We start from the raw sequence: 14,817 nt of genomic DNA, 5'->3' as shown, positions 1-14,817 counted from the left end.
CATTACATTGTTAAAATAAAAATACAAAATAGAATTGTATGTGGTTCCTTTTTCTTTTTGATGTTGAGTAATGTTTATTTAACCAGGAAAATGTGACAACATTAACTGTAACAGGGACATGAATGTGTGGCACACACACACACACACACACATATATATATATATAAAAATAAAATAATACCCACAAATATTATGTAAACAAACTTTTATGTTAGATGCGATCAATCGATTTGACAGCACTTTCAAGTTTCATCATTTCAACAGTACATGTTCAAATACATTTGACACAATTTCAAATACACTTTGGTATATTTATTTTTCACTAGGGATATGATGATGGTTTATGCAAGAGGCTTTAGCGAACCCTTCCTTCCTAATGAGTCTGTGCTCTGTGCTCTTTCAGGTGAAAAGCCGCACCAGTGCAGTATCTGTTGGCGTTCGTTCTCGCTGAAGGATTATCTTATCAAACACATGGTTACACATACAGGCGTCCGAGCATACCAGTGCAGCATCTGCAACAAACGCTTCACCCAGAAGAGCTCCCTCAACGTCCACATGCGCTTGCACCGCGGAGAGAAGTCCTACGAGTGCTACATCTGCAAGAAAAAGTTCTCCCACAAGACCCTGCTGGAGCGCCACATGGCCCTGCACAGCACCGGAACCGGGGTCTCCGGGGTCAGTGCCGCAGGAAGCGCCGGAGGCCCCGCATCCATCCCGGTTCCGATGGCCGTTCCCGAGCCGGGAGCCGGAGTGGTGGCCCTCGCCATGCCGGTGGGAGCGGGCGGAGCAGGGGGCGGAGTCGGAAGCACCGGAGTGGGCGTCGCTGCGGAAGCAAGCTGCCAGGAGGGGACCACCTACATGTGCTCCGTGTGCCCTGTCAAGTTTGACCAAATCGAGCACTTCAATGACCACATGCGCAAGCATGTCTCCGACGGATAAGTACAAACAAAAAAACTTACGTAAAAAAGAATGAAATGATAAAGAAAACGGCACTAGATTTTTTTTTTGTTATATTGGGGGCATGAAGAGTAATGAGTATAGACACTGGCACATTAAGTTTTCTAGAAAAAAAAGAAGCGTTTAATTTCTTTTCTTTTCTTTTTTTTTTCTTTTTTTGTCCTTGCTATTCTTAAAGAATAAAAAAAAAGATGGTGGCCTTAAGGCTGTGTAGTTGGATAATGATCCACTGGCTGGATCCATACTACTGGCCTCTAAATGTATGCTTTCCTTAAATACTGATTTATGTGTTGAACACTACCGAAAGGCCTGCGAAAGAACACACAAGAAAAAAAAATTCACATGCGCGCACACACTCAGACATACACAAACACATATACACATACCAATGCATGCACTCACACGCACAAACTACTTATACACACTTATATATGGTAGAGGTATTTTGTACGTATGTGTATTTGTGCATGTGAGCGTGCGTGTGCACAAAAATAAACATTGCAGTGAATTTTTTAAACTTGTAGATCTTTTCCCATGTAGACCGTATTGGACACTATAAGCGTCCAAGCTTACTGTGGTATAGATTATAAAAAAAAAAAATTATTAAAAAAAAAAAAAAAAACAAGAAAAAAAACATTTGGCTCTAGATTCATTCTAAAATATTGATGGTCACATGTTTGCCTTTTTACGTGCGATAAGAACAGGAGAGTTGTTCAATTTGACACTGGGTTTTTATTTATTATTATAGCATTGAGGGATTATGATGTTGATGTTGTCAAGGTACAAGCCAGTTTTACTAACTGTACTAAAATGGGAATCGATGAATGAATGATTATTATGATTATGACATTATTTTTTTTCTCCCGCCACACTTTTTTGATGGTTCAGGTCAAGTTTACAAAGAAAAAAAAAAAGTTTATCAATGACAGTATTCGAGCAAAAACTTTGAATGCCGTTAATAATTTCCAATTCGTTTTGCATACACTGCCACTTAGAAGACGACTGTTAGTTGACCTCTTCCGCTTCAAAACAAAATGTGATATAAAGTTTCGAGCAATTGATTTGTTCTTTTCATTTGCTCCATGGTTCTGTTTTTTATCTTTGGAAAAAAGGAAAAATGGCAGATTTTAGTATGCAAACATGCCCAGAATCCAAGTTAACTGCTGCTCCTCACGTGCTCACTTTGAGACTGTTATCAGCTGTAGAATCCAACGTCATGTGGATATTTCTCTAATTATTATTAGTTCTCAGTGAACATGGGAAACGTTAAGCTATTTGGAGCCATGGGCTAGATTAGATCAAAAGTGAACTGGACAGAAATAACCTCCTAAATGCGTAAAATGATGTATTTCCTGTTAGCGGCGACTACTATGACTCAGTTGTTTGAGCCGGTGGGGTGACTAAAATGCACTACTCCTGTTCCTAAAGCCCCACCTAGTGGCTCAAACAGCCGTTCTTGTGTTTTGCCTGATGGGAAATACAGAAGGGAAAGGATATAGGCAACAGAAAAAAAAAAAAAACGAAAAACGAAAAAAAGAAACATCTACTGAACCACAATAAAATAAACACGGTCATTCTACTTTAATATACCACAGGGAGAAAGCTCTCCAAACAATAAGAAACATTCCCAATTTTACCGATATCTAGACATTGTGTGTGTACTTGGGAAGTGAGTTAAGAAGGTTGTATTTTTGGTGTTACGTCACTCAGAAGCTCTGTGTTCATATTTGGCTTTGTTATACACGTATTTTATGGATATAAAAGACTCATCTGCCGTGCAACTGCAATCAGGCAATTTTGCTCACTTATCTGAGTAGATACACCTTTGAAGTGTCGTTAAAATGATGACAAAATGTATCAATCAGTTTATTTAGACTTTTTTCCATTTTGGAATTTGGTCACATAAGTTGTAGGTTTGAAAAACAGTGCTACTTTGCACATTTACTTCAAAATCCTGTGCTTAAACGTTGAATTGTTTTTACTTAAGAAATTAAATTCTATGATTTTCTCTTTTTATTTTCATTGTTTATAAAGGAAAATATCTTTTCTTAAAAGCTTGATAAGAGGACTGCATTGTTTTCTTGCATATATGTTGCACTGCTTAAACCAATAAGTGCACTACTGTTACCAGAGATGTTCTAGTTTTTAGAGATAATCATTTTTTTTTTTTTTTATCAAATATTTGGTTCTATAGTTCACTTGTGTTTGAGTAGCTTTGTTCCTTTTTTTTTTTTTTTTTTTCATTTTTTATTAGATGATTAAATTTTTCTTGGCTTTGTTATCATCACTTGCTATTGTATTTACTTTGTGCTGTTTATGCAAGTTTTTTCTTTTCTTCTTTATTTATATTTAAACCATTGTGAGCTTATCCCTGGTCAGATCCTAATGATGTATTGCTTACACCACTTCCATCCCTTCCCACATCCCAACACCACCCCGATGCAGTTAATTCATTCAAGCAAATGCTCGGTTTTCTTCTCATTCATACCAAACTAAAAAAAACAAAACAAACATTAAAAAAAAAATCCATAAAACCACAAAACCACATTTAAAAAAAAAAATTGTAGTGTGTGCCTAAATATATGATAAATGTCTTTTAGAACAAGTAAGTTTCTACGAGAGGGTCGTTGTGCAAAGCTTTTAGTGCTGTCTAGGGATCAAGCACATTTATGTATGTGTTTGTATGAGCATGTGTGTGCAACATGTTTGTGTGTGTATATTCCTCTATGTGTGTGCTGTACAATTTGTGACGCCTGAACTGTAGGGCTTCCTTTGCAATATGCAGTACAGGTACGGCAACAGTGACAACATGTTATTTTACACACCTAGGAGTGCATTTGGTAACTTTCTCAAGAACAATCATTACTATATTCCCTACAATAAATAACATGAGGAACATGATGCTGTTAAGGCCCTTGCTTTAAGTCTGAACGATATGATCTGGCCTAACCCAATGCTGTCCCGGTGAATTCATCGTGCTGTGAGACCAAACGTCGCTTTTTACTCAATTTTATGCTGCAAAGCTTGGCCACAGGCTGTTTTGTATCGGTCTGAGGTGTTGCCTTAGACTAGCGTACGTGTTTGTTGGTCATTTCGAATCAAGTTTCTTGTTTTTTGAGACCTGGTGCTTCAGCTTGCCGTACCATTCGAACAGTTGTGTTGAGTAGCGAAATGAGAAGAATGTTCTGCTGGCTGCATTTGGCCTGTCTTTGGATAATCAAGGAGATTTTTGGCGCTGATACTAGAGCTGCACGATTAATCGTAAGAAGATCTCAAACACGCACGCGATCTTATCTATTAATGACAGTGATTTGCCCGTGTCTATTGACAAAATAATACCGGAACATTCAAATATGTGTTCTTGCTGCCACTGAACCAAAGAAAGAGCAGTTTTGAACCACACAGTAGTTATTTCCAGGGTTTTTCACAACAAAATCTGCCCAATTGCTACTCTAAACTAGCTCAAAATTAGCCCAATCACGTTTCAGGGGAGGTCCTCTGGTAAAAATCACGTTCCAGAGGGTAAAATCCACATTTTTGTCGGGGTTCCCCTGGTAAAATTCGCATTCCAGGGGCTAAATATCATGTTATTTGGAGTTGCTTCAACCCTCGAACATAAAAAGCAACCCATGGCAACAGTGTTAAAGTAGCCCAGTTCCGCGGGAAAACCTGGTTATTTCTGTGTTATAAAAATTAAAATGATCACAGATGCGCTAAGATAACTGTTTACAGTTTGGATATAAACACTGATGCCTACGATAGTGATCAAAATAGAGCAAACCGACACTTCGAATAACGGTTGTATCAATTACATCGTTACGCCAGTAGGTGGCGATCAATGACTGTTAAAAAATGTATCGTCATTGAATCATTCATTCAAAAGATTTGTTCAAAAACACTGATTCATCCACTAATGAAACTAATGAGTCATTGAATTCGTAAAATTGTGATTTCTCATTTTATCCAGAATCGTGCAGCTCTAGGTGATACTCAAAAGCGTCCCGTCTCATGTGTTTATTGTTTTGTCGGTTCTCAATTGTCGATATTGTCCGTAGTTTGATGATCCATCATCGGCACAGGCATATTTTTGAACTACAGTATAATTCAGTGTCAGTTCAGTCATTCGAATTCACGGAAACGTAACTTTATACCAGAGCATATATGTCAGGGGTCAGGCCAACCTAAACATGAACATTTCACCATTGAAGCACCTAACGCGTGCTGCTAGAGAGCAGATAAATCGATATCACTTCCAAATGGTTTGCTAGATAAGCTATATTGTTCGAGTAACATCCTTTTGTGGAGGGAGGGGGGATGCATTGGCCATCAGCTGTGTCTTTAAGGATAGCCTTAATCATGTTTGAATCAAGCAACCAAATGCAATATTGCTTGTGAAGGTGCTGTTGCAATTTCTTGCGTTTATTTTACACAAGGGAAGGGGGACAGAAAAGCAACCTTGCAATACAGTGTTGGACGATTGTCTAGTGATGGTTATGAAGGACGTACGTATATATAGCTACATGCAAATCGCTGATTTCTCTTCTCATCTCGGTATAGATTCATAACCAGGCAACAGTGTCACCGGTCCTCGTATCAGGCTTCACGTCTCATCTCGCTTGTGTTGAAGTGCTAGGAGGCTTTAATGTCCGATATTACTGTTTACTCCGTGTTTGTTCATATGTAAAAAGCGAAAAACAACAACAATACGACGGGAAGAAGAAAAAAAAGTTTTATTTCACAGAGACTTTGTTTAGCCAAAATTGTGTAGTTTGTGAAAGTGTAAAAATCTGCACGAAAATGTTTAGACACAATTCAGATGCTAAAATGTCATAGTCTTCGATCCATCGCATCTAGACTGGACACGGTTCTAAAAAGCACTATGACGATCACTTCTATGGGTAGTTCAGATAGACTTTTTACATTACTTACAGTATATATTTACAGTTCTTAAATGTAGAATTAGCTTTTATTTTTGTTTCTGCTTAAAATGGTAATTTTACAATACATATGGATTTTCTTCAGTGTACAGTATAGATACAGCATTCTCTTCGCTATTACAGTAAGTCTTCTTTTCTCCTTGCTTTTTAACAAAGGTACATTTTTTTAAAAAAAAATTCTTAATTTATAAATAATATCTATTCCTAGAGTATAGGCTTGTGGGCACAGAAAAGACCTTGGAAAACATCACCAATATTTCTATGTTTTGCTCGCTTGACAGAGTGAATATTACTTGGAACCGCTGGAATGACTGGTTTTATTGTATACGCTCAGAGTTTTTTCGTAACGTACAAAATATATTGTGCATCCCGTAATGCTAAGTGGATCCGGTCCGTTTTCCCCATCTCTGTTTTTAAACAGTAAGATTCAATCTAACATTGCTGCACTGAAATCTCTCATCTTGCGGTTTTTCCTTCTTCTAGCAAACAAAGACGTAATATTCTCTACACGACGGTCGAAATAATCCAAAACAAGAGTATCCATGTGTTCATCAGCATCTACAACAGATAGTACTGTAACCAAAACAACACCTAACACTGTACATGTGGAGTTTTACAATGCCTCTCCTTTGTAGACGAAAAAAAAAAATGATGAAGTGCCTCTTTTTACAGATCCAAGCTTAATAAAGCTCACAATAATACTGTTATTTTTATTCTGTAATAATAATAATACAGTAAAAAAACAAAACAATATTCACTGCCTAAAATGAAACACACGCATATTTATCAGCTGTCAGACAGATCCCTCTGTGAGGCAAGTACGAGGACTACCAGCAATAATAATCACGAAATAGATCTGAAATGTCACAAAAAGGACCACTAATAAGTAAGGGTGTTTTATTGTGTTTTAACCCCTGAAATCACCAAAATGAAGCTTATTTTATACTACAATATACAGTGTTATATTGTGTCCAAAGTGCCCCTGTTAAAATTAATAATAATAATAATAATAATAATAAAAAAGTTTTTGTTTTGAGTTTTTTATCCAAACCTGCCTTTATCATTTTTACGATTATAAGCCGCATATTTTAAATGCCCTATTGAAAATGCCTGCCTTTTCCGTATGCAGTTTATTGGACATTTATGTATGTGAACAAAACAAACAAACAACAACAACAAAAAGATCGTTCTTCCTATTCTATTTCCTCTTCTTCCTCTCTTCTTCTCTTAGATGCTGAATTTGCTTGAGATGACATCTTTTCTTTCAAAGATGTTGATGCTATATGCTTTTGAGCAGTTGTTGTTATACATAATCAACATAATATTGTGTACGCCGTAATCAATATTGCAATGGTTTGTGTGAAAAGAGCTCATTGTTGTTCTGTGATTTTGCGAGATTTTACAGACTACAGTCTGTAAACCGAAACTAGAGTATAGAGTCAAAGCGAGCTGTGTTTTGAAGAATATAACAGAGAAAATGAAAACCGTTTTAATCTTTGTAGTCGGTAGACGACCATATCATACGTTCAATACCAAATTTATTTAATCTTTTTTTGTTTGTTTTTTGCCAGAGGTTAGATATGTAAGCATGCTTGTGATTTACACACACTTTTCTAACACTTCTCTTTCTGCGTTACAGCTCCGAATGGTATTCACTATTGATTATATGATATTCTTCTGCTTGTATCATAGGCTCAAATCCAAAGACAAAGCATTTACTCTATTTATGATGACAGAGTTTGTTTGTTTGTTTGTTTTTCAGAAACAATAGAAAAGTATACATATATTTACAGGACAAAGTACAATACAGATTTTAACAGGAGAAGCAAGCAAACATAAAATATCTTTAGATGAATCATATATATATGTGTGTGTGTGTATATATATATATATATATATATGAAATTTCAGATACAGATACTGCAGTTTCTTTACTAATCACACAAGGCATACTTTTAATATTAATGCTGACTACACAGGCACGATTCCCACTTTTTACTGGAAAACGCAAGTGTGCTCATGTCATTTGCATGTCGAGGATAGCGTTTTCTTGGCCACTGAAACCTGGGAGTTCATCTCCCGTAATGAGCCTATAGTTGGGATTTGGATTCAGGATAGTTTGCATGCTTTTAGCGACACCCGCAGTTTGAAACAAGGCCGCTCGGTGGATTGTATTTAAGGGCCTGAGAGGAATGGAGTGAGGGCCGGACAGATGCTGGTGCTTGTGCTGGGCTTTTCTTATCTGTGCGCTACATGTTTTGTGCTTTCTCTATCTTCCACTGCCGCTGTATACACCGAAAAGGAATCAGTCTGTCCTGTTAAAATGTAATCTTGTCTGCCTATGTGTCAAGATTGATACATGACACCTCAGTTCATCAGTAACAGTACAGTATTTTTAGTCAAATAATTGAGCAGTCAAATTATGTGTAACAGATTTTGTTCTGCTTCTCCAAAGCCTGACTATAACAGTCATAATGAAGAATTCCTGGTGGAATAGAATCAGATACATTCTACGCATTTCACCAAACGTCCACAAAAAGATTTCAAAATTTTAAATCTGTTGATTATATAATATATTGAGTATTCTGGCAAATACTTTTTAAATATAAAGAAATACATTATGAAATGGTTTCCCGTATGTTTTTGCATAATAACATGCAATCTAAACTGAAAAAAATGACTTGGATTTTTATTCCATTTTAATTCTATTTCCCTAAATTAAAATGGAGGGATGAAGTGCATTCATAAGACATCCTTAATTAAATGCACACTATGTAACTTTTGGCCCTCTAGCAGTTAAAAACAAAAACAAAACTGCGTCCATTTTGCGGAAGATCGTTGTTTTTAATGCTTTGGCTCTGTGTGCGGATGAATATGGTTGCTGCTCATAAAACATTCACTACTAGATGTAAGAGATTTAACCAGTTTAGATGAAGAAGTTCTCAAGCTGCCTAGCAGAAGATGTTCCTTCCATGTCAATCTTTCACACTTGTTGTGACAGCTAACCTCTGCCACTCCCGCTCCAGACACGTGTCAAAGTAGGCAGAGCAACTTTTCTCTATTTGCGCTTATGACGAGTGACAGCGTGCGCACAATTTCCCGCAAAAAACAACCTGTCAGGTCTAAAACATAAACACTTAAATAATAGCTTTACCATAGTGAATCAGGGTTTGTAAGAAAGAATGATGTATTGACTCATTGACTGATTCTGAATGATGGACAACCCTGCTGTTACTGGTGATCTGAGATGCGTTTTTTTGTTGTATCAGAGTTTTCTGATACATTGGACCACATCGCTGCACAATTTGACTTCTCTCTGACTGTTTGTGGAAGGTAATACAGATTTGGATTGCTACAATGTGGAGCAATGATGTTCAGAAACAGAAGACAGGAGAATTTGACGCAACACACATTTAGGCAGATCTTTATCCTGACATTCATTAACAGTACCTATAAATCACCTAATACTATAAAGAAACTTCATTCAGCTACACTTTCAACTATGATTTAAACATTATTGTAACTCTCTATGAAACAGCAAATTTAGGCATATTTACACAACTAGTACATATAGTTCAGTGTAGCAAACAGATAATATATAGACTCGTTTCATGGAATCATCTTCACATAGTTTTTCTACAGGTTTTCGGTCTTGTATGTCGAATGTTTGGATTCGGTGGATATTTGATTTAGTCTGTTTCCAAATTCATTTAGACTGACCCACAGTGGATGCTTGCTTGGACTTTAGACACTACTCATTTGGTAAGCACTTATATCCGATCATTCTAATACCATTCTTGTCTGTAATTTTGATCCAAGTTTAATGTAGAATTGAGGAATCGTCACACCCTTAAACACTCCTCTAAATTTTCACCATCATTTAATGTATTCATTTATTTTACTGCATAGCTTAAGAAATATAAAACAACACAAAAACTGCTATTAAAGCCCTAGTTATAGACGTTATTCTGTCGTCGGTGAAATTTGAACATTTTTCGGACATTAATGCTGCAGTGCAACTGATGTTTGGGGCCACTCAATTTTTCTTTTTTCTTTTTTTTTTTCAAATACAGCATGTCAACAAGAGAACAATATAATATTTAAAAAGGCTTTGAGAATCTTTGCATGAGATCATAATAATTTTGGCATAGTTCACCTGTTTGTTCTTTCTTTATTCTTTTATTTTAATGTTTTAACCTTTGTTTTAACCATTCTTATTGTACCAAATGTGCTATTGCTTGAGCAGCACAAAGCAAACAAATTAAATAGTCCAAAGCTCCTAAAGCAATTCGTTAAATTACTTAAATTATTTTTTTTTTGTGAAGTCTGAAAAGTTGATCCACAATATCGACCATGTAGGTCTGTAAAGTTTCTGTTAACACCAAAGAATTATGTCAATATCAACAGAAACATAATGTGTAAAACATCCAGAAATTTGGTCATGCATGTGAAATATGTGCATCATTTTCATTCTGTGCTCTGATAACACTGATGGAAACTCCTTTAAATAGTTTCACCCATTTTTTGATTTGTCAAAGTTAATTTGCTCCTAATATTATTAGCTTCAGCAACATCAAACAAACATCTAAAATGAAAGCAACTGCACTGATGCAAGATAAATAGATTTTTTTCATGTTTTTCTTTCCTACTCATTTCAGCTGTTCTGCTTCGTGCAATGGATGTTAAGATTCACTTGTTATCTGTCAGCATGGACCAAGCCTTTCATTTGTTGTGTTTGCATGTACCTGTTTTATTTGTTTTTTGTTTTTTTAAGAGGTTAATTTACCAAAAAATTGACCTTTATAGAACAGCTCTATAATGAAATTTCCAGCTGTGATTTTTCAACCTTAAATTAGATATGAAATCAAATGAATATGGAAATAGATGAGAGATTAGTACCACCGTTTTATCTTTAAGGACCAAATTCCCATTTTTCTTTGTAACATATTGTGATATCATATAATCGATGTAAAAGAAGGTTTAATGTGAATCTTTGGATGGAAAGCTCATATCAGTATAGTAGATTTTACCCCTTGACAAATAGACAATGTAGTAACATGCCATGGGATACTTCACTAGCTTTTATTCCTATTTTCTGTGCTGTTTTGTGCTGTTTAGGTGACTACATTAGAACCTAGCTGTTTTCAAAAAGATTTGGTATTTTTCACTGTTTAAAGCCATATCTTAAGCCTTGTTTTATTCTTGCACTAGCACATAATTTATTTTCACAAACTTCATTATTATTATTTTTTTTTTCCAGAAGTTCATATTGAAACATTCAAACTGAGCAAATGTGGAGCTGTTGTAGTAAAGGTATTAAACATTTTACAGTATTCAAACAACCTTAAAATTAAAATCTGCGGTTGTCATTTTCATTTGTGTTTGTCCAATTTCTATTATTGTTGTGAAAAATTTGTTTGCTTTATAACACCTGCTGTTTAGAGATATAGAATAAGGTGTGCGTGCGTATGTGCGTGTGTGTGTACAAGGCCATTTTATTTTATTTTTATATGTCAAACACTGGACTAAAACTTTTTTTTTTTTTTTCCAATTGTGAGACATTATTTGTGCGACGTCAGTCAAGCCAAGTCAAATTCTGATTTGATTTGAATAGGGCTTTCATGAACACAAAGCAGCACGCAGAATTGTTCTAGCCAAACACGTTCAGTTTGTTCAGCTACACAGGGTTGTCTACACTCAACTGTCTCTCAAATGAATTTGACCCTGTTTTTGCATTTTTTTTTTAATCACCCTAATATCATAGAGATCTATTTTTCCCCCCACAAAAATCGAATAAAATGTAAGAATGTTAAAGAAAGTAATTGCATGATAAAAAAAGGCAAACCACTGAGAGAAACCACTAAACATACAGCAAACCACAGTTGATCCCTGTAGCAATCCTCATTGACTTCAACCCAAATACCACTTCTCAAACCAGAAAAGAATTTTGCACTAAAGTTATTCTTGGTCTTCTTTGATAAATAGCAATAGAACACCTAACATAAACGTGAACCAACCGTGTAAAACAACGAAAGCTTTCTGTGCTCTTAAATTACGCTATTTTGTTTAAGAAAAAAGTGTGTTTTGCATTCTTTGTTTATACAGATACAACATGGAAGATGTGTGATGATGCTGAGGCTGTAAAGTTAAAGAAAATACATATAACATGTCCAAGTTGTAGGTACATCAAATGAAATGCTTCCTGTTTCCTCTTGTGATCGTTTTGAACAATAATTGTACTTTTTTTTTTACAAGGTAAAGAAGAAGTGGAGAAGGCAGGCTGTCCCAGAAACATGAAGACATGTTTTTGTGTGTGTGTGTGTGTGTGTTTCAACACTAATGAAATATTTACAGGGGAATATTCATACAGGCCCACTTGCTGGACTCTCTGGAGAGATCTGCGTGTCAGAGACCTTAAATTGAGTGCACACGTATACTTATTGCTTCTTAAATTAGTTGTTGCTGTTCCTTTAAAGCATTCGTCCGTGTACTGCCATGTTTCTGGGACGTTATTTTCTCGTGCATCGAAAGGCATGGTCCGGTTTCAGCCTACGCGAATAGGAACGGTTCTTTTCCGACTCATGAGTATGTGTGAGTGAAGCTGGAACATCATTGCAGGTGATAACGTCTAGCAGTCGTGCATAGTGGTGGTCTTTGGTTTCTGGAAATAGTGGCTTTCCTGTTAAAACTGCTTCGTGGTGTTGCCGAGTTTGTCTCGATATGACGCGTGTTAGAGGAAGCATAAGTATGTGCCTTCATGTAATCTTCTTGGTGAGCTTGTTTTTCTTAAGAAGCTGAAGCCAGCCAGTTGTGTTTGCACTAAAAACCAAATTGCTTTTGTGATGTTGGTTATTTGAGCAAGCTTGTTGCGTCACTTTAGCAGTATGCATGAGGGTCAGTTCTAGGGACAGAGCTTGTGTCGTTTGACTTCTAAACTATAGTGCAGCTTAGGAAATCCCCGGAATAAAAGCTCCGCTTTGTTCTGTTTCACGTCGTTGGATGACATCATCACGTCTCGATATTCCATATTCAAAAGAAACACCAAACATATATAATACGACATACCATATACGATATTTAACATGTCTGTGGAAAAGACTGTCACACATTTCTCTGAATCAGTGGGAGTGCATGAGTTCATGAGGTCGCCTCGAGACTATTGGTCATGTTATTATTATTATTGGTTTGTGTTGCATTTGTAATTTATTTTTGTTTCCCTTTGTTTATTGAAACCTAAAAAAGGCCTACATGCTTTTCAGTCTTACAAATGCACCTTATTCTCACCTGTCTGGAACGGACAGGCCTTGTAATATCTCTAATTTAGCACCTTACTACACAGCATGATTTCACTTTATGCCGGTTTTTGCTATACTTCCATGCATATGATTTGAAAGAAAAAATAAACCTTATATATTTTGTGAAAATATTTAAAGGGATGTGCCAAAGTTTGGAGGCGATCTCCCTTGTTTGTATGTTTATTATTACTTTTTTTTTTTTTTTCCTTTTCCTTCTGCTTCAGTTATTTCAGTGGTATCTCATGTAACCTTTCTTACAAATGTGTTTAGAAAAAAAAAAAATATTTCAGCAAACAGTATCATTACTTGCCATTTTACAGTAAGCCCTGTATTTTCACGTATATTTACCAGTGATGTGTATTTGTTATTAAACAGAAAATAGCCGTAAAAGCTTCATTATGTTACATAATATTGTGACTTTTTTCGAAAAACTGTGAAGACTTGCATATACTTTATACAGAAGTATTAAGCCTTAATGCAAAAGACTAAAAAAAAAAAAAAAAAAAAAAAAAAAAGAGTGGAAGAATAACTGATTGTTGCAAAGTAAGGATGATTTTTTTGTAAATGTTACCAGCACCTTTTTTGTAATTTTCACTCTCTGAGGTATTGTAAGTTCACTCTGTTTGTGAAGTTTGAATATGAAGGAATAAAAAAAATAGTACTTTCCTGTACATTAAAGGATGGGATGATTTGTGTTTTTATTTCTGGACCTCTGGCTGTATTATAGAAACATCCGCAACCATGATCCTTTTTCGAATTCAAGAATTTATACAGCAAGTTTCCATAATACAGCCCCTGGTGGATTGTGTGCAAATATCAATGTCCATATATCAACAGAAGAAAAAAAGTGAGATTTCATTTGTGTATCTACATATCTTTTTTGCAGAAAAGAATAAGAAAACAAGCAGAATAGCCTGCAGTGGAAAGAAGAGGCCCATCGGAGAGTTGCTCTGAAGAAGGGAGGCATGCAGAGCCTGAAACTGATCAATTCAGTCATACATTAAAGGGTTAGTTCACCCAAAAATGACATTTCTGTCATTAATCCATCCAAACCCATAAGAATTTCGTTCGTCTTCGGAACACAAATTGAGATATTTTTGATGAAATCCGAGAGTTCTTTTCATCCCCCATATAAGGCGACATAAGAACCACATTTGAGGTCCAAAACGGTAGTAAAGACATCGTTAAAATAGTCTTACGTGAACAGCGTCTGCCGATACTGAATGACACAGAAGAGAAGAAAATGTTGAATAAAGTCGTTATTTTTGTTTTGTTTCTGCACACAAAATATTATCGTCACTTCATAACATTAAGGTTGATCCACAGTAATCATGTTGACTATTTTAACTAAGTCTTTACTACTTTTCTGGGCCTTGAATGTGCTTTCTATTGGTAAGCTTACTCTCGGATTTCATCAAAAATATCTTAATTTGTGTTCTGAAGATGAGCGAAGGTCTTACGGGTGTGGAACGACATGAGGGTGAGTAATAAATGACAGAAATGTCATTTTTGGGTGAACTAACCCTTTAAGAACATATTGTCAAGGAAGGCAGTGAGTTTTTAGTAGTAAAGAGAAAATGCCATTACTGTAAACATGACTGCAGGACCATTTACAATATTGACCTTGT

General features: G+C 35.9%; 1 protein-coding gene across 15 annotated transcripts in view; it reads left to right on the top strand.

Moving 5' to 3' along the window:
• The window catches only part of zbtb20 (zinc finger and BTB domain containing 20), a 91,047-nt gene extending 76,932 nt beyond the window's left edge, over positions 1-14,115 (top strand). For 5 of the 15 annotated variants that reach the window (XM_067408376.1, XM_067408373.1, XM_067408372.1 and 2 more), the window contains exon 4: positions 404-14,114. In XM_067408376.1, coding sequence (XP_067264477.1) covers positions 404-939 — 536 coding nt within the window. In that variant the 3' untranslated portion in view covers positions 940-14,114. Of the gene's footprint in view, positions 1-403 lie in introns of all 15 variants that reach the window. The other 10 variants (XR_010897027.1, XR_010897025.1, XR_010897028.1 and 7 more) reach the window with 10 other exon arrangements.
• The last annotated feature ends 702 nt before the right edge of the window (positions 14,116-14,817 follow it).

This window comes from Chanodichthys erythropterus, chromosome 13 (assembly GCF_024489055.1).
Source record: "Chanodichthys erythropterus isolate Z2021 chromosome 13, ASM2448905v1, whole genome shotgun sequence".
Classification (NCBI taxonomy): Eukaryota; Metazoa; Chordata; class Actinopteri; order Cypriniformes; family Xenocyprididae; genus Chanodichthys; species Chanodichthys erythropterus.
The sequence above is the reverse complement of the archived record's forward strand: the minus strand, read 5'-3'. Positions and strand labels throughout refer to the sequence as shown.